We start from the raw sequence: 21,845 nt of genomic DNA on the forward strand, positions 1-21,845 counted from the left end.
GCCTATCCCTGCTCTCTTCTCTCTTCTCTGGCTCTGGCTGACCATTCTTGTGTATGTCTCTCAACCCTGAACGGGTTCTCCTCCCTTGCTCCTTGCCTCCAGGTTATAATGGGGATCCTCTTCCCGCCCACCATCTTATTTCTGGAGTTCCGCACCCATGACGACTATTCCTACCAAACGTCAAAGGAGAACGAAGATGGCAAAGAAAATGCGGAGGACAATGCGGTTTGTATTCCCTCCACCTTTCCCGGGTTCCCCAGCTTTTTTGTGGAGCCCCTTCTCTGCATGGCAAGCCTAGCTTGACTTAGACCAGCTTAATGGGCATAGTAACGCCCACCCTAAGGAAACCCTGTTAGCATCCTCAGCACCTAAGCAGGTCCAGAGACTCACTCCTCAGTGGACATCCGTTTCTGCCAGTTCTCGACCACAGCCACTGCACAAAACTGTACACTGAGGATGAGGAAGCATCATGAGCTCCCTGGAAGATCCTGATCCTGATCTGGAAGCCCTTGTTCTCCATGTTTTCCATCTCTGGAGACACACCTCTCTGATAGACACATTCCTGTCTTCCCTCCCTTGCCTCTGATCAAGGAGATGTTGAAGCCGTGTATCAAGAATTCTGTTGTGCCTTTGGGTGTCTGAAAATGTACCCCTGGACTAAAAACACTGGGAGCAGGGACCCCTTGTCTGTGTTCAGCCATTATTCCCCCACTCCCTCCTCCTCCTCCTTTTTCTCTTCCCCTGTGGAATAAGTGGCTGCTCTCCCAAGTCACAGCCCGAAATGCCTGCCTTTCAGGACGCAAATGTCGACACCGGTTCCCGAAAGGGAGATGAAGAAGATGGAAACAAAAAGCAACGGAGCCTCCCTATTGGAACCAAGATCTACGAATTCTATAACGCACCGATTGTAAAGTTCTGGTTTTACACAGTAAGCCAAAAAACAATCACTTCTGTTCTTTTTGCAAATGATAACTTTATTTCAATATCTCATTACCTAGTGCAGCAGGTTGTTTGTGGATGGGGTCACAGAGTGACTTGGAAACTGTCGTCAGGGGAGTCCGGGACCCACCGTTTTCAGCAGACTAGATTGCGGGTGGGGTGGGGTGGAGGATGTGCAGTTTGGCACCTCCTTGATCTTATAGAGAAAGATGGGAGATGGCTCGCTCCTCCCTCATTGGCCTGGACAGGCTCAAACCCCCTCCCCCACACACGGCTCTTCCCCTCCTAGAAGAATCTTCTCCAGAAAGATTCTGTCTTTTCCCAGAAACCCCGTGGTACTACAAGCTATTCAGGGGTGGAAGAGCCTGCCTCAGGAAGGGAGGGGCAAGTGCTTCTTCCCATGACTTGTTTAAGCAAAGGCTGGGTGGCCCACCTCTCCAGAGTCCCATCGTTGCTAGACCATGAAGAGAAAATTCTGAAATGTCATTATTTTCATTGCGATTATCAAATGCGCCCGCCGACAAGACTCTTGCTTGATCCCTGAAATGCAGAAAAAAATTTTCCTTCTTCCTCTTGCCCTTCCCAGATCTCCTACCTGGGCTACTTGATGATGTTCAACTACATAATCTTGGTCCGGATGGAGCGTTGGCCCTCAGCCCAAGAATGGATTGTCATCTCCTACATCGTGACTCTGGCTTTAGAGAAAGTGAGAGAGGTCAGTGCAACTTCAGCCAGAGCCGTTCCTTTTCCACTCTTCCACCTGCACCAAGGCCGGGCAAAGGGGTGCAATGTAGAAGCGCCCATTTCCTGAATATTCCCACAAGAAGGTTCTACCCTTGTTGGAATGTTGGAAGGGGAGAGAGAAGCCAGGCATAGGAGGCAGACCAATTTCTTTAGCATGCTATGCTTCTCTGTTCTACTTTATTCCAAACTGCACCCATTGGTGTTGTTCAAGGCTCAGTCTGCGTCATATGGAAGTGGCTGATCCCGACAACGCAGGTCCCATTGGGGTCCGGGTCACCCACAAGATTCCCAACTGAGAACCAGCTGTGTGTTCATTCCTCGAAGGGTGTTCTGGATGAGAGCTTAAGAGCCTCAACGGTTTGAACTGCGTGCCTCAGAAAGCATGGCCAAACTAGCTATGGAATTCTGGGAGTGGTGGTCCAAACAACTAACTTTCCCAAACACTATCCAGGTTCAGGATGCAAGTGAGGAGCCATGAAGCCCCTCAGGCTTCCCTCTACTGTGATTTGGGGACCGTGGGTTGCATGATCACTTTCTCCTCTTCTGCCTTTCTCTCCCACTTCCTGTCCCTTCCCCTCCCTTGCTTTGCTTTCAGATTTTGATGTCAGAGCCTGGTAAACTGAGTCAGAAAATAAAAGTGTGGCTGCAAGAATATTGGAACATCACCGACCTGGTTGCCATTTCCGTGTTCCTGATCGGGGCCATGCTTCGCTTGCAAAACCAGCCCTATATGGGGTACGGGAGAGTGATCTACTGCGTGGACATAATTTTCTGGTACATCCGAGTACTAGACATCTTCGGTGTGAACAAGTACCTGGGACCTTATGTCATGATGATTGGAAAGATGGTAGGTAGCTTTCTCTGCAAACGCTCTGCCAGTATTACAGTGGCCTGAAGCATGTATCAGATTCATGGGTTGCTCTACAGCAAGAAGCTTCTGAGAAGCTGGCTGAACAGCCGGCATCTCACTAAGAGGACAAGGAGAAAACACGAACACATGTGCTAGGTTCACTCAGGGCCCATGTCTGTGCTGGGTTTTCTTTGGGCTGCTCAAGATGACTCTGAGCAAACCTGGTCCGGCTTTAAAGCAGAAGCAAATTGACCGAAAAATTGGAGCTGGTGTTTGCTGCCGTACATCTTGACAGGTTTGAACCATTTAGGTCATGATCCTGCCAAAGAATCCTCCTTTTTAAAAACATCCACCGAAGTTTAAGGAAAAGTGTATTAATATTATAGCCTGGGTTTCATGGGGTTTTGTTTTAATCCCTCAGAAATTAGATTGAGCTAGAGGATAAGAATATCATTGAGACACAAGTTGGGAACACTTGGCAGTCTGAGGCTGGCTGTTTTCTTTTCTATTCCTTTTCTGATGACACCCAACTTGGAATTTCCTCTGCATTCTTTCCTTGTGCAGATGATCGATATGCTGTATTTTGTGGTGATCATGCTGGTGGTCCTGATGAGTTTCGGAGTCGCCCGCCAAGCCATCCTGCACCCTGACGAAGAGCCGTCTTGGCGGCTGGCCCGCAACATCTTCTACATGCCCTACTGGATGATCTACGGAGAGGTGTTCGCAGACCAGATAGACCGTAAGAGCAGAGTCCATAGTAAGATTCTGGTTCCTGTTTCTGAGGCAGATGATCAGACCCAAATTAATTAACACTAAATACCTTAATTTGGAATCACTGTTATGCTGCCTTCTCCTCCTGTTGTCTTTGTGCTCGTGGGAACACTATTATGGCTCCCCCATCTGCGACACGGGCGTTTCAACCTATGTTGCACCTAAAAAGAAAGAGCATCCTTCTTCTTTTTAATGGGAGAGCCACCCGTTGCCTCTTTTTCAAGCAGAGAAGCTTCTTCAGGCTCCGTTCCTGCCGTCACTTTCCTAGGAATTAAGTCCCACTGAACTTAATGGGGCTTAATTGGGGGAGGCAGGCACAGAGCGCACTGTGAACCATCATCGCATTTGCCACAATCGGATAGAATCAGGCTTTCTCAGAATACTCAATTGCACGTACTATGGTAGCTGAGAAAGATCTCTCATGCTGCTTCGGGTCCTTTCATTAGGGCTTCACAAGAAGTATGTCCCGTAGATTGGGAGTTTCTGAGATGCGGTAGACATGTGGAACTTGGACACAAGATGAGCACCATGGCATTTCTGTATCCTTCCCCGCCACCCACCCAGACTGGCTGTACGCAGAATCATCAACATGCAGCTTCCCTGCTTGGGGAAACAGGGTAAAAATTGGATGCCCTGCAGCGCCTGGGGCTTTTGGAACAATCAGGTGATTTTGGAAAAGGCTCTCAGATATTTTTTCTTCCTTGGTTTGATGCCCTGACAGTGACAAATAAAAAAAAAAGTAAAAATAAAAGGCACATATCTGTTCCTTTATGGCTTTATGGCATGTGGGTGTTAGATCTGTCATTTCTGGTGTATGGCTGATGTCCACAGAAATATTCCATTGGCGGCCAGCTCCCCGCCTCAATTCTGGACTTGGGCGGCCTGATAATCTGATGTTTGTTGAGACCTTTGATTCTTATCTGTGAGACCCAGCTCTTTAGGGCCAGCCCTGGGACTCCGGTGTTTCTTTCCCACCAGTGAGTTTTAAAAGGGGGTTCCCAGAAATGGCCAGGCTGTCCCATCTTGTGTGGTGTGCGCGTCTGGTGTTTCGTGCTTGTGGTGAGAGTCGACCCACGTCATCCTTAGATAATTGAAATAGCTTGAACATTTACATGATCATCTGCCAGCTGCCTTTTGTAATTCTCTCTTGATTGCCACGAACCCGTTCTCATACAGAACATTTTGGAAAGACAAAGAGAAAAGGAAATTGCCGGCCGCTTTGGAGTCCTGACAGGGGCATTGTTTCAGAGCATGTATCTTGCCTGTTCTAATATTTGAGGGTCTTATCTTTCTCTGGCAGCTGAAGAGCCGACGCGACTTCAGTCGTGTGCTTCCCTCGCCTTTCCTATTATTCTTTTGTTCTTCGCCCTCTCATCACACTTTCCCTCTTCTAATTGTTTTTCCCCTTCATTCTCTGCTTTCGGAACACTGTGTAGTCTACGCCATGGAAATTAATCGTAAGTCTCTCACTGTGGGGAGTTGACAAATTAATTAAATATTTCTGTGGATGGGATTGTGGGATTCACACACACACACACACTAGTTGGGGAGTCTCCTTTGCCCTGAAATGCAACAAACACCTACCCAAACCTTGGGATCCCTTTACTTAAAGACCAAAGTGACCCCCTGGGCCCTGCCCCATGGAATCTCCAGCTTGGAAAAAGTTACTTTTTGACAATGATTTCCAAAATGCTTTAGCAAACATTGCATTCCTGAGAGCTGTAGTGCAAATAAGAGCATTTCCGAGTTCTCCTGAAATTCCCAGCCTCGGACCCAAGGATAGTAGATGAGAAGCAGTAGCTCAATCTCTCCAAAATGTTGACCCCAGGATGCATTTGACTTCAGCTCCTGAGTCCTCCTTTTGGAGTTACGCCAGATAAGAAAGAAAACGAGTCTCCATAATTTTGGGGTCGTGAAGTTCAGATCATGGGAGGCCCCACCCACTTGTCACCTTAGGGTGCCTTGGCCCCTTCCACAACCCATGTAGGCTGCACCCCACCCCACCCCAAACTCAGCAGACAAGCCCCCATTGGGGTGGCTGTGTTTTATATTAGAATTGTCCAGGTGAGGGAGAAGGGAGGGAAGGCGTGGTTGAGCAGCCGTTGGGTTTGATCGGAGCCCAGATTCCCCAAGAGGAAGGAAGGATTTCCTGGACACAGGCTTGAAACTCCGCAACAGCTCTGAGCCACCTCTACGTCTGTCTTTCCCCCAATGCATCATGTGCGCCCTTTTGATTGTAAAACTGCTCCCAATCTCTCCTCAGCTCCTTGTGGGGATAACCTTTATGATGAGGATGGCAAGCGGCTCCCTCCCTGCATCCCCGGTGCCTGGCTGACTCCCGCCATCATGGCTTGCTACCTCTTGGTAGCCAACATCCTGCTGGTCAACCTGCTGATTGCTGTCTTCAAGTGAGTGCCCTTCCTGCCCCAGAGGCTTTTTCCCCTCGTTTTTCACCTCTCAATAAGAAGTCTCGTGCAGGGACAGACAGATGCTGGGCTTTCAGAATCAACGGTGTTTTCCAGAAGTCATGAGGGTCAAGTGACAGGCTACAGGGGGTCGCCTGTTGCTTTTCCTGTTTTCTCCCATAGAGGCACTTCAGACTTGGATTCCCGAATAGGGTTTTCAAAGTATGCGACCTGTTTGGAGAATGATTCTGCCATTTTCTACCATCCCCAGAGAGTTTCCATGGCGAAGCAGGGATTTGAATCCATATTCCTGAGTCCTAGTCTGACACCCTGCTCACTACACCACAGTCTGTCGGTAGAAGGTGGAGGGCCATCTGTATTTCAGAGGCACAGTTCAGCAGACATTTGTGACTGAGCAATCAGACTTGCAGAAAAATCTTATCGTGAGGAGACTTGTGCTGCAATGCTTAAACTGCAGTACTGCAGCCAAGACTCTGCTCCCAACCTGAGTTCGAGCCCAGTGGGCTCAGGTAGGGAGCTCAAGGTTGACTCAGCCTTCCATCCTTTCAAGGTCAGTAAAACAAGTACCCAGCTTGCTGGGGGTGAGTGGGTGGGCGATATGTAGCCTGCATAATTAAAAAATGTAACCCATCCAGAGAGTGCTTTAAGTGCTATGAGGTGGTATATAAGTGGCACACTTTGCTTTTACTTTGCTTTCGGTCCAGAAGATCAATAACAAAACAAAGCAAATTTGCAAACTGTGGGAGGCATGAAAAGCTCTTGCAGCGACAAACAGTGGGGGCATTGAGAAGCAGCCGCTTGGATTAGTTCCTGCCGAGACTGTGCTTCATTTGCTGATTTGCCCTTACGCACACAAAGGAGGTGGAAAGGAGAAGAGAAGAGAAAGAGAGCCATTATTATCTATCCCATCGCACCTTTGTCCATTGCTGCCTGCATCCCAAACGGGAGAGGTGATTGGGAGCGCAGATGCATAGCATAGTCCCAGGCACCGTCCCTGATTTCAGTTCCATGTTTTGAAACTTGGTTTTGCTGGCATGCCAGCTTTTACTTTGCTGTCTGCAGCAAAACGCTCCATCACTGAAGAGTTCATGCATTTTAAAAAGAAGTCACGTGCTAGTTGTAGGGCTGAGAAGATGGTGAAATTTTAAGGAGGAAGAAGTTAAAAGGAAGGGAAACAGTGTCAAATCACTGGAAGTTACTTAGCAACTAATAAAAACAAGTCTAACAATGTGCCTGCAGCTGGACGCTGATTTATGCTGACCCTTTTCCAGGGTTTTCGAGGTAGAGCGTGTTCAGAAGTGCTTGACCCTTCCCTTCTTCTGGAGGCAGCTCTGGGACGGAGCAGCTGGCCCAAGGCCACATAGGCTGGCTTTTCTCCCAGAAAGTCCATGGTGGGGGATTGAACTCCCAACCTCTGGCTCAGCAGCTAGGCACTTTAACTCTCTGAACTATCCGGCCACCTTCCTAGCAACTACAGCATGATAAAAGAATCGCAACAACTTACCAACAAGCCTATCTACAAGATCAGTTGTGCTCACGTGGGTGTGGTGGTGGTGGGTGGATAAAAGAGCGGAAGCCACTGTTGACTTCAGAAACTGGTGTACAAATGTCGGTGCGAACACACACACCCTGGATACACAGGAGGGTACTTGGATCCACTGTCATCTCTGGCAGGTTTTGTAAATTCTCAAAGCATTATTATAAACCCAAACTCCAGTTAGTAGATATCATAGTGATAGCGAACTGGGCACAGATCAGGAAATGTGCTCTTCCTCGGTTTACACGAAGCATAGTTGGAGGCTAGAAGGGCTTCTCCCCATCTCCAAAGAGTTGGCCAGTGATGCACTAGAGCTGTCTTTGCCCGGGGCCAGTACGGTCCTCGAGAGAGTTTGGCAAGCTCCCTTTTTTGCCACTGTGCCCTTATGTGAGTTGGCCTGCATCAGGATGAGGAGGAAGCGCCCCTTGAGTTATGCTCGACCGAAGCCCACAAAGGCCTAAGAGGAAGGGGTTTCTGTGGGGCTGTGAGCCGTCCTTCCTGTGGGGAGCTGAGCCCGGCCATGGCCGCGAGGACCCCACCCAGGCAGAGCCGTTTTCACACCCCAGGGCAGCGTCCCCACTCAGAGGGCAGGCCGGCAGCGAAGACCCGCGTAACCATGGCATAACCTCTTCTCTTGCAGCAACACCTTCTTTGAAGTGAAGTCCATCTCCAACCAGGTCTGGAAGTTCCAGCGGTATCAGCTGATCATGACCTTTCACGACAGGCCGGTGCTTCCTCCCCCCATGATCATCTTCAGCCACCTTTACATCATCATCATTCGCCTCTGCTGCCGCTGCAGGAAGCAAAGAGAAGGAGAGCAAGACGAGCGCGACCGAGGGCTAAGTATGAGAAGGGTGCTCTACCGGCCTCTGACCCCCATGGACGGGCTGAGCGCGATATGAAGGGCTGGGTGGGCAGGGTGGGTCCAAGGCGATTATAAGGGCCTGCGGGCAGACCCAGCCAGTTAGCACCCTAAAAGCTGATTTCAGCTGAATATCAGGGGAAACATCCTAACTGTTAGAGCAGTACAACAATGGAAACAATGACTTTGAGAGGGGGTGAGCGCTCCCACACTGGAGGCACTCAAAGGAAAACTAGACAACTATCTGCCCGATTTGCTTTGATCTGGATTCCTGCATTGAGCCTTCTAAGCCCCTCGGGGGCCTTATACGCCCCCCCTCCAACTCCATGGTTCTGTGACACCTTGTGACATAGTCTAGACATGAGAAAAACAGAATTTTAACGGTCTGAAATTTGATCTAGCACCTTTTGCACCAGATGCAGACACATCCACAGGTATTTCTTTAAAGTTATGGGATTTGTCAGGTGATGTAGAAAAAAGATATATATAGAGAGAGAATTAATTAAACTCTCTTAATTATTTGTATTAATATTGTATTAATACAAATACAATAATATATATTTTAACAATTTGTTACAGAGCTCTTTCTAAATGATGAAGAGCTGAAAAAATTGTACGAATTTGAGGAACAATGCGTTGACGAATATTTTCGGGAAAAAGAGGATGAAGAACAATCATCAAACGACGAACGTATCAGAGTGACTTCTGAAAGGTACCAGATGAAATTGTTCCATTAGCAGTGGGCAAAAGGGAAGCAATTATGTCAGCACATGGCTCGCAGATGTTGAGAGAAGCCTCAGATAACTTAGAGTTTTAAAACTAAAAGCACTCTTTCCTTGTCAGAAGGAAAAGCCACCTTTAAAAGTTCTAATTACTAGGCATTCATTGTTTTTATTTTCAGCACTCTGGGTTCCTGAGATGTGCTGATGTGTAGGTTTTAGACAGACTATACTCAAGTTTCACAACTCTGACTCTTGTTATATCTTCCCCATCCGTCTTTCTCTGATCCCAAAGAAGCTGAGAAATGAGGATAATTTGGTGTAATTCTGCGACAGTTCTTTAAAATCATTAGCATGGAAAATAAACATGTTAAACATGTTATCGCTTTTTTCTACTTTTTTCTTCCTTCTCATTCCTTGCCCTCCATAGTTGCTCCCATTGCATCTCCTTAATTTGGAACTCTGTTGACTGAGGGACCTTTTCCCTCTGTGTCAGAGGCTGTGTTCATGCTTCACACTTAGATCAAGGGAAGGGAAGGTTAAAAAAAAAGGGACTGAAGTTGCTTGGCCGTGGCTTAGCCCCTCTTCCAAGGAGAAGAAATGATCCTGCAATGCTTGGAGTCTCTGTTGTTCAAGGTGGTGGGCGAGGAGGCAGCAAGAGTTGAGTTGAAAGTCGCAGGCTGGCCAGGGCTGTGTGGAACGTAAGAAGTCTCCTCACCACCACCATCTAAAACTCCAGACATTGTAAGGAACCAAACAGGTGATGATTGGGAACAGTAACAGATAAAATGGAACCATGTTTCTTGTTTTTATGTGCTGTCAGTTTGCATCTGTTTTATGAGGTTCCTAATATAGGGTTCTCGAGTGTATGACATGCTTAAGGAGTAGTTTTGCCATTGCTGTCACCCAGTGAGTTTCCAAGGCCCAGTAGGGATTTGAACCCAGGTCTTCTGAGTCTTCTCCATCTTTGTAGGCTACTTTAGGCTCACTGCTTTTACTCTTCTTGGTATTATTATAATTCATTTTGTTATAACGCATTATAATAAAATTAGGGTATTCATAAATAATATGGTAACAATACTCTACCAGCTGAAATGATTGAAAGTGGAAGAATGAGCAGACAACCCCTCTCCGTTCTCTGTTGATGTTCTACCCTGCTCATTGGCATGCGAGAGAGAGAGAGAGAGAGAGAGAGAGAGAGAGAGAGAGAGAGGTCAGGCAGGGCAGGATGCGTTGTTGCCCTTGATCAATCTGCTTCTCCCCTTTTGGATTCTACAGAGTTGAAAACATGGCGATGAGATTAGAAGAAGTGAACGAAAGAGAACATTTCATGAAAGCCTCTCTCCAGACAGTCGACCTTCGCCTTTCTCAGCTGGAAGAGCTCTCTGGCCGAATGGCGAATGCCCTGGAGAAACTGGCGGGGATCGACAAAGCCGAGCTGACTCACACCCGCTCCCGGGCGTCCTCCGAATGCGAGGCGGCTTACCTCCTCAGGCAGAGCAGCGTGAACAGTTCGGACGGCTACGGCCTGTACCGCTACCAGGGAGACGAGCTCCCCTATGACGACGTGCCCCCCATGTCGCCGGCCTTGGCCCTGCGCAAAGCAGATTCAAAGTCACAGCTCTCTCCAGAACGCCAGGGAAGCGTCCGCTCTTCCTCGGGTTCAAACCCAGTGGGCTCCGCAGAGCACAGCAGAAACACCTTGGATGTGGTGACGAACATCTCTAGGCCCTTCACTGGCTCGGGAGACCCGCAGGAACAGGGCAAGAGCGAGGAGACGTCCCAGACCCTCCGTCAGACAGACAGCATGCCGAACGAGCCCTCCGAAAGCAGGCCAGGGTTTCAGAATGCTCATTTAGCAATGGAAAGGACCAAACTGGAAGCCACCATCTCCTATCCCTTGGACAAACCGAGAGCCATGAGATACTATCCCTCAGAAACCTTCAATGCCTGCCAGGCGACCATGATGAAGTCTAGGAGTTACATCTTTGCACAAGGAGGGAAGGTGGTTGGAGGCGTGAACAACTGGGCCCTCATGGACCAGGAATACAGGACCATCATGGACCAAGTGTGCCCTTCGACCATCGAACAGTGGACTGCCGAGTGGAAGTACGAGGTCCAGCAGAGGCTGGCCAGTGAGCCCCCTCCCGAATATCCTGGGATTGTGGCCGAGGCTGAGGTGCAGGCAGAGCGGAAGCAGCTCCTGACCGACACGGAAGATGACAGCGACATTGGGGACGCTGTGGGTCTCAGTGCCTCCCATCCTTCTTCACCTGTTACAAAAAGGATGGATGGAGACCATCAGCTGCTCATCAACTCTGACGACAGGACTTACGGGTTTCCATCGGTTCGTTCAAAGAGTTTACATAGCCATTCTCGGAAAGCCAAGTCTGTCAAAGACAAGCTGAACAGACCAGGACACGCCAGCAGCGCGAGCAGCCTCACCGTAGCCTGCAAGACTGGAACGGCAGAGCAGAAAAATGCCTCCACAGAAACGGAGTGCTAAAATGGCCTTTCTCGTCAGCGGACAGGGAGACAAGCGGGGCTGCCTAGTTAAGCCAGAACACAGCTGAATGAAGGCACGCCAAGGTTGAATTGGTGTCTGCTTGTTTGCCGCAGGTTCCTTTGGAGACATGTTCGGGTCCTGTTCTCCCTGGTTCAGGTGAAAGGACGAAGGGCTCTCTAAGAAGGGATGCCACGGAGGGGCGTGGGCAATGGTGTCCTGTGGAATCTTTCACCCGTTGGGCCATCAGATGCTGATGTCCGCAGTGAGCCAGGGGGCAGGCTGCCGGCAGGTTTCATTTCTAAATAACAGTGGCTTTTAAAATCTGAAACAACTGCAGATCATGACAGTTCTGTTCACCCTAGGGTACTTAGAAAGGACCGTCCTTCAACAAAGCGCTAGTGGGTCGCTGACTTCTCTTGACCTCCCAGCACCCTGTCCCGTGCCGTCCCCTTTCCAGCTGCAGGAAAACGCGGTAGAATCAAACCACCCAGAAGAGAGTTTAGAGCACGCACGCCAAAGGGTCACGGTCACCATATCTTCCTTTTGCAAAAGCAGAGCTGGCAAAAGTCACTCTTTTTGGATCACAACACCTGGAAAACAGCACCCAGCATGGCCAGTTGCTGTGCTTATAAGGGGATTCTGGGTGCTGTAGTGTAGGCCAAAAAGATAACCTCTTCCAGCTCCATGAATGCCTGGCATTTGGGTAATGGTGCCTCCCACAGCGCCTGGGTCAGATCCGGCCCAGCATGTTTACTTAGTAAATGGTGCAAAATGACCTCATCTTAAGACTGTGATGTTTTTAGTGAAACTTGAGTAGAAGGTGAACAAAAATCGGATCACGAATCTTCCCCTATGTCTCTGGGCAAAACTAGGCACATAACATCCAGGTGCTTTCAACATTACCTTGGTGGCCCTTTTTAAACAGACTAAGTCATTTCCTGTGGTGGGGAGCAATTATGATCAGAGAAATGATGGAGAAAAATGGCTTAACTTTTTCCCAACCTGCCACTTACTCAGTACACATTACGCTCTGTGTAACTTTTCCCAATGTGTTTGCTCTTGCAAATGAGCAGTGGGAATGGTGCAAGGGGAAGAAATGACCAGTAGCTGTGAGAAGCCGGAGCCTGGAAATTTTTCTAGGAAAGGGCCAAGGACGCCTCCAAGCCGGATTGCCCTTCCAGAAGAGGCCTTTTCTGTTTACAAACAAGGCTATTGAGAAAAGGGTGCAGTTGTCCCTCTTTTATCCCCAGCCTGGCTTTCCCAGTCTTAAACTGTCCAAACTAACTGCATCTTTCTAAAAACGCTTTTTCCATGAATCCTGTAGGCCTTCATATTCTTCACAAAATCATGTCAAATCGAGCCAATTGCCTTAAATGTGTGGCATTGCAAAACTACTGTGACCTTCTGAAAAAACGGCTAATAACAATATATGCTAAAGATATTGATGAGATGCTTTTTGTTTCAGAGAACTCCTGGGGTTGCAATTTTTGGGTTACAGTGAGTTGTGTGCTGTAAAAGATTTGCATGAACTGTAAGTTTGGCGCTTCATGCCGGTTCGTTTATGGACTGAACAAGTGTTTGCCAATTCCCAGCCCTGCCTCCATCAAACGCTGCTAACTTGCTACTATCTAGAATGGCAGAAGTCCAAACTGCCACTCGGAGGCCCAGCTTCATTGCCTCGCCTCCTCCAGGTGCTGCTTCTGAGCGGGGGGCTGCCAGAGGAGGCAGGGCTGGGGTACTGGGAACATCCGTTCAGCCAGTAAATGCACCGGCATGAACTGTCAGCAGCTCATGCCGATCTCTAGTGTGCTGCTCTAATGCACTTTTAAGGGAGACTAGTTAGTCCAAGAGGCACCTCAAGGATATTTGCATACAACTATTTCAGAAGAAGCTGAGAAGGAAGTGATTTTTTTAAACAAAGAGAAGTGGTTCAAAACACTTTACCAAGAAAAGAAAAAGGGCTGCTACATTACAGACCAAGCCACTAACCACTGCTTGGGCTTGAGATATATTTAAACTGAGCGTGGCCATTCCTCTTTCTTCTTCCCACTTCTTGCTCACATCCGCTGGCCTGCTCACACATCTGGCAGGGCAGCAACAGCCAACATGATTGTACTGCACGCTGGAGTAGCCAGAGCACACATCAGCCAGAAAGCCGCTTCTCCAAACATGAATTTCCATCAAACCATGCTAACATACTATTACCTAGTCCACACTGCCACTCTTTAAAGAGGTGCTGGTTGTGCTGATGGGCACACGTGTCAGCAAAACAAGTCCTGACAACTAGTGGACAAACTAACCTGGTTTATGTTAATGTTTCAATTAATAAATTATTTTTAATAAATTAAATTACGTAATAAAGCAGTTCATTTATATAGAAAAGCCTCCTGTATTCAGTGGTCCAGTTTGGACATCACAACAGATCATGGTTCCATGGTTACCTCCTGCCTTCCACTCTGTAGCGGTGGAAACCATTACATAAAAATGGCAGGATTCCCTCGGTCTGTTGGGGAAGGGGACAGAGGGGGGCGGACCAGCAAGACTTTGCTTCATGTTGAGCAGAAAGTGTTAGCCAACACTTGCTTAGGGATCTACCTAGAGAGGAAACATGGATGGTTAAGTTTGGAGGCTAGGCTGACTTAAGAATGGAGTTAACTCCTAGTGCCTGCCTACAACATAGGCCATGCTGTTCCGTCGATGTGACAAGCATGTATCTGTGTATTTGTTCTGCTAACACAGTGGATGTCTAGCCCCTCAACTGCCAGATCAGCAGTCTAATACACCACTCTTAATTATGTAAAGGTTGAATGTCCCCCCCCGCCACATGCATACATTTTCCTCCATGTTGTGCCCTGCCTTCTGTTCCAGTAGTGATTTTCTTACTGCCCTTGCTTTTAATTCTTCTTTTAAACACACATGCTAAGGATGCTAAATCAGACAGGGTTTCTGCTGTCAGAAACGGAGAAGTTAATTTTTCACAGAGTACTGTTCAGAGGTTTAGCTTAACTCCTAGATACCTGAGCAAAAATCTACTTTTATATTCACAAGCTGTATAGTTCAATTAAAGGTTTGAACAGCTGGATCCTGGGACCATTCCCTGTGAATTCCATTGCCTTGGCTCTCTTCTTTCTGCACACTGAAGTCACAAGGTGGACCCTACCTTTTTTGGCCCCTGGCCCCCTGAGGCATTTCATTCCTGAAAACCACTGAAGCAGGAAGACCAAAGTCCAGCCTTCCCTAGTGCGCTGCCCTGCTTCACCCCTGGGGAAAAAGTAAAAACAGGAGATTGAGGCACTCATGACCGAGGCATTTCTGGATCAAAGTTGAGTGCAACCAAATACCCAGCAACTCTCTTTCTAAGTTGTTTCTGTCCTGTTTTAACGAAAGGGCTTTGCTTGCTGGAGACATCATTTTTGGTCCCGTTGTCCCATAATTTAAGATTTGACTGAAACAACAACCTAGAAGGAAACTGGGTAGCATTGCTCTTCTATGTTTATGCCTCTAAAACAGTTTGACGTAATGGCATTAACACTTGGTTTTGTGTGCTGGTTTATAGAACTACAATATATTTTTAAAAAATGCAGATGCCTTGCATTGTTTGCCTACAACACATCAGCAAAAAACAGAGAAAGCACAGGTTCCTCCAAAACTTGGGGGAGACAGAGCTGCACCTCTTGAAGAATGGCAAAGTCCTTGGGTGCACAAATTGCAAGATATTGCGTGCTGCTTCTTCTGATGACATTATAAAGCAGTGTATTAATTCAGCCTCCATATTCCACCTTTTAAAATCATTACTCTTCAATAATTTCAACAATCCAATGTTACGGAACTCTCTTAAATTACAGTTTTTCTTATGTTTGTACGGCTTTATTATGTATAGTGATTTAAAAAGACAAAACAAAAACCTATATTAAGAAAATATTGTATGTGATATTGGCACATTAATAAATCTGCTATTTATTTTTTTAAATAAATGATGGAAAATTACTCCTTTTTTTAAAAAAAAAAAGCTGAAGGAGAGAAGACTTGATACGCTGGCTAAGTGGGGAAATGCGTCAGACGGCTACTAAGTGTCTTGGATTAATTGAATGGGGTGAAGGAAGGACTGAGCATCAGGCAGTCCACCATCCCTAAATGAGCCAGAAAAAAAAACTGATGCAGGTTTAACGGGAAACACATCCTGATCAGAGAAAACATCTTTCCTTCTTCTTCAGGGTATTTAACAATATGTGAATGTTCTGTAGGTGTATTGAGCTGGGGTCAGTGTCCCTCTTAAAAATAAGTAGATGGTGGAGGAGGCAAGAGAAAACGACAAAGGTGGGTTAGATGTTTCAGGGGCTAAAACACTACTCACCTGTAGCTGGGGGAAAAAGGTAATGATTCTGCACAAGGTTTTGGACAGCTTCCCTTCAGGGGTTTTATGTGGCCCCACCTTCTGCCTCTTTCTGAGAAACACAAATCTAAACCCCATGTGACACCCACCACCACTCTGCCCATCTGGATAGGCCCAGATGACGCTCGTGTAGAGAATTAATATTAGAATAATTAATTTTGCTGTGTTTTCTCTCCTAAAACATAATTGTTGTAAAGGGCAGAAGGGTAGGAATACTGCAAACCAGAGGACCATTTACTGGTTTGTTTTAAAACTCAGCAAGACTTTTTGGGTGTGGGGAGGTTGATTTGAGGATGGTCACATTGCCAAGGTTTAATCTGGTGGGAGGGTGTTTTTTTTTAACAAGCTGGTCCAACTTCCTGCCAACACAACACAGTGCTTTGTCGCTTTTGTAGCTGTGAACCCGGGCATGAATTACGACCTCAGCGTCCAATGGGCGTTCCTGCTGGTTAACAAGTCATGAAATCGCAAGGACACCCATCCTGGTGAAGAGATGAGAGCCACGGCTATTTGTGAGGTCTGGGGAAGGGGGATCGAATCCTCATCTTTACCATCATCATCATAATCATAATCATCATCATTGTGCCATCAAGTCGAGTCTGATTTATGGTGCCCCTTGCCAGAGGTTTTTTCAATTAAGAGAATCCTCAAAAATGGTTCCCAGTTCCTTTCTTATTTTGGGGGGGGGGGAGATCCCTGGGACGGTGCAGGTGGCCCAAGGCCGCCCAGGCTGGCTCTCCATCGGGGGAATCGAACTCCAGAGACTTTATTTCAAGTTGCAAGGATTCACACAACTCTGTGTTTAGAAGGCTGGTATCCCACTTTATGGCCACCATCCTGTGTGTCATCCCTGAGGCACTTTTTATTTTTATTATTTTTATTATTTTTATTATTATTACTATTATTACTATTACTACTATTATTATTATTATTATTATTATTATTATTATTATTATTATTATTATTATTATTATTATTATTATTATTATTATGCCCATCTGACATGCCCCCACGCCCATGAAATCGAACCTTTGCAGGCTTGCTCATTTATTTATTTATTTGTTTGTTTGCTTCACTACCTATTTTATTCGTCTAATAAAAATCAGACCTCTGCCTAGGGTTCAAGGGATAAAGAATTCCCAACCCATTGAACGGGAAATGTCCCAAAATACTGTACTCCCCCCCACGCACCCCCCCACACACAAAGGAGCGCTTTCCCGGTTTCTCCCAGAACCCTTTGCGGCTCCCCTTGACCTGAGTGGAAAGAAGGTCTCCGAGCCTAGCACGGGCCGTGGAGGGAGGAGAGATTTCCCCCAATGCGAAGCTCCGTCAAGGGGGTACAAGTTTGTCCCCTCCGTTCTTCCGTCCGCGAACGCTTTCCCCCCCACTTCCTATTTCCACCCCCTCAAAAAGAAAAAAAAAACCTGGCCGCGCGCACGTTGCTAGGATACCGGAGGAGGAGGAGGAGGAGGGGTAAGGCCCTCTTTCCCGCCTCCAGCTGAGTGACGTCTACAGGGAGAGGGCGGAGCAGGTGGGCGCGCTCCCCATTGGCCCTGCCCGTGCCGAGGGGCCGCCTCCTCCGGCCCGCTGAGGCGCTGCCGGTCCGGTTGGGCGGAGCCGCGAGGAGGGAGCACGTGACGCGGCCGGGGAGGGGGGGCGGAGCCTGCGCCCGGCGCCCTTCCCCTCCCCCCTCCCGTCGCGAGGTGGGGCCTCGAGGCCGGCCCGGGAGCTCTGAGGGAAAGAAGGGCGGCCGGAGGGAAGGGAAGGAGGGAAGGCAGGAGGGAGAAGCGCCGCCGCCTTGTGCCCCGTCATGTTTTCCCTCAAGCCGCCCAAGGCGACCTTCAAGTCGTACCTTTTGCCTCAGGTAAGGAAGAGGGGGGGATTCAGAGGCGCTTGCCCGCGAGGAAGCCTATTGGGAGAGGCTGTGAGGGGAGGGAAGAAAGGCAGAGCTGCCGCCCTCAGGCACGGGAGGAACCTGCCTGCCTGCCTTCCCTCGCGCGTTTACTCGGGAGGAAGCCCATAGGAGGCCATGGCCTCGCTTTTCCCAGGGGCGGTGGCGAGGAAGGGGAGTTGGTGCCGCCCCCGGGCACCCTTACTCGGGAGGAAGCCCCCCTTGGCCAACCCGCCAGGGCAGCTGAGTAGAGTTGGGAGAAAACGCTGCTTTATTTGTTGTTGTTGTTGTTGATGATGATGACTGAAAGTCCCAGAATTCTGGGAGTTGTAGTCTCCCCCCCAAAAAAGGAGGCAGCGTTGTGGGAGTTGTAGTCCAGAAAAAGGGGGCAAGGCCCCGCTCCTTAAACCTGCTTAGCCTTCCTTCCGTGTAAACCCAGAGAGGTGTCCTTGCATCTTCCTCAGGGAGCAAGGCTTGCCTTCTGAGGAGACCTGCAAAAGAAACACCTACCTTGCCCCCCATCCTTTCTGGGCTCATAAATACTGTCTTTTTAATGATATTATAATCCACCTTGCGTCCTTTTAAAGAGGAAGGCAAAGTAAAAATAAGTAAGTGAGTAAATGTTTTCGTAGAATCGCATGGATTTCCCATCCAGGGCACTTCCTGCACTTTCGGATGGATGAGCCTTCCATTTATCTCTCCTTCCCTCTGGAATTGCTGGATTCGGGGACTGGGGCACTGGGTTTAGCCCCAATGAAGTAAACTGGTTAAAGGGACAGGTGGAAACTTGCCTGCAGAGGAGAGGCTCTGCTCCACAGCCCTGTGGTTTGTAAAATTAAAAGAAAAAGAAAAAAAGGGGGGTTGGTTTGTGAGGCTCTTGAGCAAGGAAGAAACAGCACCTGTAAAAGAACCCTGGCCTTTCAAAACTCTGTGGGAATTAATTGATAAAAAGGGTGCCCAAACAAATGAGTCAGGTTTTTTTTTTAAAAAAGTCTATCTCGTTTGAAGGGTTGAAATGCTGCTTGATTGGGATTTTGTTATCAGAGACTTATCCGGCACTTTCTGGCAATATAAACCGCTGTTCAAATACACAAATCCTTTTAAGATAGGCAAATGCTGGCCACGCAAAACTGTTCCCTCCTTAAATTGAAAGGTGAGCTTTTCATGACAACAATAAAGCTATTTGACACTAATGTTATATGGATATCAGGTATGCTTTCACTCTGCTGTGACACACACAGAGAGAATTTGTGGGCTTTGCAGTGTGAATAATTTGAAAATGTGGGGCAGGAACTGATTTTTTTAAAAGGGTGGGTATTCTTTTATCCAAACATGCATGGACCAACCTGAATATTTTAAAAAGTTGATACATCTGCCTGTTAGTACTTGCTTGCTAAATATTTTTAAAAGTCTAAAGCAGTGGTTCCCACCCTTAGACAAAATTGGGGACGAGCAAAGCTTTCAGCTCAGAAAGGCCACATCACCTCCATTGTTTCTATCACATAGGCAGGTGCTGAGCAGTGAGCCCCACCTGAATTATCTAGTAAAAAAGATCCCTGCTGGTCACAGAGGCCTAGTTAGCCTAGCATCCAGTTTTGCCATAGGACCCTGCCAGAGGCAGACCTCTAAGAAGCCCACAAGGCAGGTGAGAACCTCGCTGGATCAGACCAGGGGCCTGCCTAGTGCAGCATCCTCTTCATAGGGGGCTGTGGGAAGCCCTCCAGGGCTCCAGAACTCCTCATCGTGTTCTCAGTAGCTGATTTTATAAAGGCTTGCTGTCTTTGACACTAGAGAGAATGCATAGACATCATGAATAGCCACTGGCTCTCTGCCTTGTTGATATGTCCAAGTTGGCAGCCATCATGCCCTCTTACCTAATTTACATAATTCAACCGTGTATACAAGTGTTCCCTTTAACATGTCCTGTTGGCTTCGTTGGGTGGCCCGAGGTCCCAAGGACTGGAGAAGTGGAGGAGACCATCTACACAGCCGCCTCTGCTTTCTTACCACTGCCTGACCTCCCGTATCTTCCCTTACTGTTGCTTGTCAGCCACCTGGATGGGGAGGTTCTGTGCAGCCATCACTCCTTCTCCTGAAGCTGTCCTTCCTGAGGTGATGGCAATTTTTCTAGGCAGTTATGCCTAATTTTGCATCCTGTGATGACACCATGTTACTCTGACAAGAGTGTCTAATGGAGGGCCCACCAAAGGAGTTCTTCCTAGAAACTGCAAGAAAGAAGGGGGGATTCTGGCAGATTATTCACTCCTTGATCAGAGACAATCATGCAGGGAGATGTTCCAGTCCCTGATGTAAAACAACACTCTCTCTGTTTCTGCATACTGTAGTTGTGTCATTTGACAACACTGATAAATATAAAGTAACAAAATGTAGCATTCTTTCTGGTTCTTTCTTTCTCTTGTTTAAAAGAGATTGTCAGATTAGTGTTCATTGGTTGTCATTAAGGCTTGCAAAGAAGGTTTATTTCAATAAATATTTACCATGTCTGTTACCTTTTTTGTAAAAATAATAGACACGGCTGTATATACAAACCTTGAGGGAAAATGTAAGTTACAGCGTCAAATTAAACATGCATACGAAACAGCAAAGGCCAGGTTGTTCCCAAGTGCTTATGTGATTTCAAAATGACTGAAGAAGTTTTTTCAAAATTATGATCTGCTTTATGCTGATCACTGATTTGCCTTGGTGCGTTTATTTGAATCGGAGATACTGTTGCTGATGAGACCTTGCCAAGCACACTGCAAAGATATAATTTCTTGAATATTTCTTGCATATTTTACTATCATCTACCAGTATACATATTTATGTTTGTTCTCTCTCACTCTCACTCACTCTCACATGGTCAAAGAGCAGCATTAAATAAATAATGCAATATGGAACACAACAGAAATATGTGGTATAAAGGTAAAGGTTCCCCTTGACATTTTTTTTTGTCCAGTCGTGTTCGGGGGGGCGGTGCTCATCCCCGTTTCCAAGCCATAGAGCCAGCGTTTTGTCCGAAGACAATCTTCCGTGGTCACATGGCCAGTGCGACTTAGACACGGAACGTTGTTACCTTCCCACTGAGGTGGTCCCTATTTATCTACTTGCATTTGCATGCTTTCGAACTGCTAGGTTGGCGGGAGCTGGGACAAGCAACGGGAGCTCACTCCGTCGTGTGGATTTGATCTTACGACTGCTGGTCTTCTGACCCTGCAGCACACAAAGGCTTCTGCGGTTTAGCCCACAGCGCCACTACGTCCCAATATGTGATATATAGTATACCACTATGTACTGTATATTTTGCATGCATCAAAAGAGTAGTAAGGCTGTGGTCCTGTTTGGACATAGTATTGAGGCACACTAACTAAGTGTTGTGATGGGCATGGCTAAACAAGCCATGGGTCTTGTGTCTGTGGCTTTCTTGCTGTAAGGTAGGAAGCAGCCAGGGAGCTGGTTCTTTGGTTTGTCTTTCCCCAAATCTGTCAGCCAGGGGATTAATCTGTAGCTTTTATCTTGTTTGTCAAGAGGGAAGCAAAACAAAGAGCTGACTCTCAGGGCACCCTTGTCTGTCAGTTTTAACACTTTTTTTTCCTTACAAGCAGAGGCACTGGGTTGGTGCTGCTGATTGTCAATAAGATAAAGTTCAGACTTGCTGTGTTATCTGAATGTGGCTGTTCTTTGTAACACCTGGTCAGTCTTACACACACACACATATCAGTGCATGGAACGTGTCTGCTACAGACAACCAACTCTGTATCATAATTTTAATAAGGAACAGCAAGAGTTACGGGCATGTCCATGTGATTACTTTTTTAAAAAAAGCATACATAAGATGTTTTGAACCACGCCTCTGATGAATAAATGTACTGTTGTTGGGTGAGCTTTTTAGAGGTTTTTTCTGCAGCCACAGGCTAGAAATATTCCTGTACAAAGGCTATCTAATGATAATATTGTAATAATTACATTCTAAAAAGTTTGTAAGCTGTCTTGAATGCTGTCTTTTACTGAAGGGGTGGGTATGGATGCTATAAATAAATAAAAATTTGCCTCCGTGCTCTAAGATGGACAACTGGTCAGAACTGACTTATAGTGACCCTAACAAGACTTTCAAGTAAGTGAGATATTTAAAGAGTGGTTCTACTCACTCCCCTGGTGAGTTTCTATGGTCAAGTGGGGGTTTGAACCTTGTTCTCCAGAGTCTTAGTCC

The 21,845-nt window shown here is 47.2% G+C and overlaps 2 protein-coding genes across 9 annotated transcripts in view; both read left to right on the forward strand.

Annotated features, from left to right (window-relative positions):
- TRPM1 (transient receptor potential cation channel subfamily M member 1) overlaps positions 1-15,328 on the forward strand; it is a 68,987-nt gene extending 53,659 nt beyond the window's left edge. For 3 of the 8 annotated variants that reach the window (XM_078380912.1, XM_072981858.2, XM_072981861.2), the window contains 10 exons: positions 103-225; positions 797-928; positions 1,526-1,654; positions 2,279-2,530; positions 3,098-3,290; positions 4,741-4,761; positions 5,568-5,712; positions 7,908-8,110; positions 8,709-8,841; positions 10,127-15,328. In XM_078380912.1, the coding sequence (XP_078237038.1) occupies positions 103-225; positions 797-928; positions 1,526-1,654; positions 2,279-2,530; positions 3,098-3,290; positions 4,741-4,761; positions 5,568-5,712; positions 7,908-8,110; positions 8,709-8,841; positions 10,127-11,354 (2,559 nt within the window). In that variant the 3' untranslated portion in view covers positions 11,355-15,328. The remainder of the gene's footprint in view (positions 1-102; positions 226-796; positions 929-1,525; positions 1,655-2,278; positions 2,531-3,097; positions 3,291-4,740; positions 4,762-5,567; positions 5,713-7,907; positions 8,111-8,708; positions 8,842-10,126) is intronic. The other 5 variants (XM_072981859.2, XM_072981863.2, XM_072981862.2 and 2 more) reach the window with 3 other exon arrangements.
- A 2,109-nt stretch (positions 15,329-17,437) lies between these two features.
- Positions 17,438-21,845, forward strand: part of MTMR10 (myotubularin related protein 10) — a 40,833-nt gene continuing 36,425 nt past the window's right edge. The window contains exon 1 of the mRNA XM_072981842.2: positions 17,438-17,611. Coding sequence (XP_072837943.2) covers positions 17,558-17,611 — 54 coding nt within the window. The 5' untranslated portion in view covers positions 17,438-17,557. The remainder of the gene's footprint in view (positions 17,612-21,845) is intronic.

This window comes from Pogona vitticeps, chromosome 12 (genome assembly GCF_051106095.1).
Source record: "Pogona vitticeps strain Pit_001003342236 chromosome 12, PviZW2.1, whole genome shotgun sequence".
NCBI classification, from domain to species: Eukaryota; Metazoa; Chordata; class Lepidosauria; order Squamata; family Agamidae; genus Pogona; species Pogona vitticeps.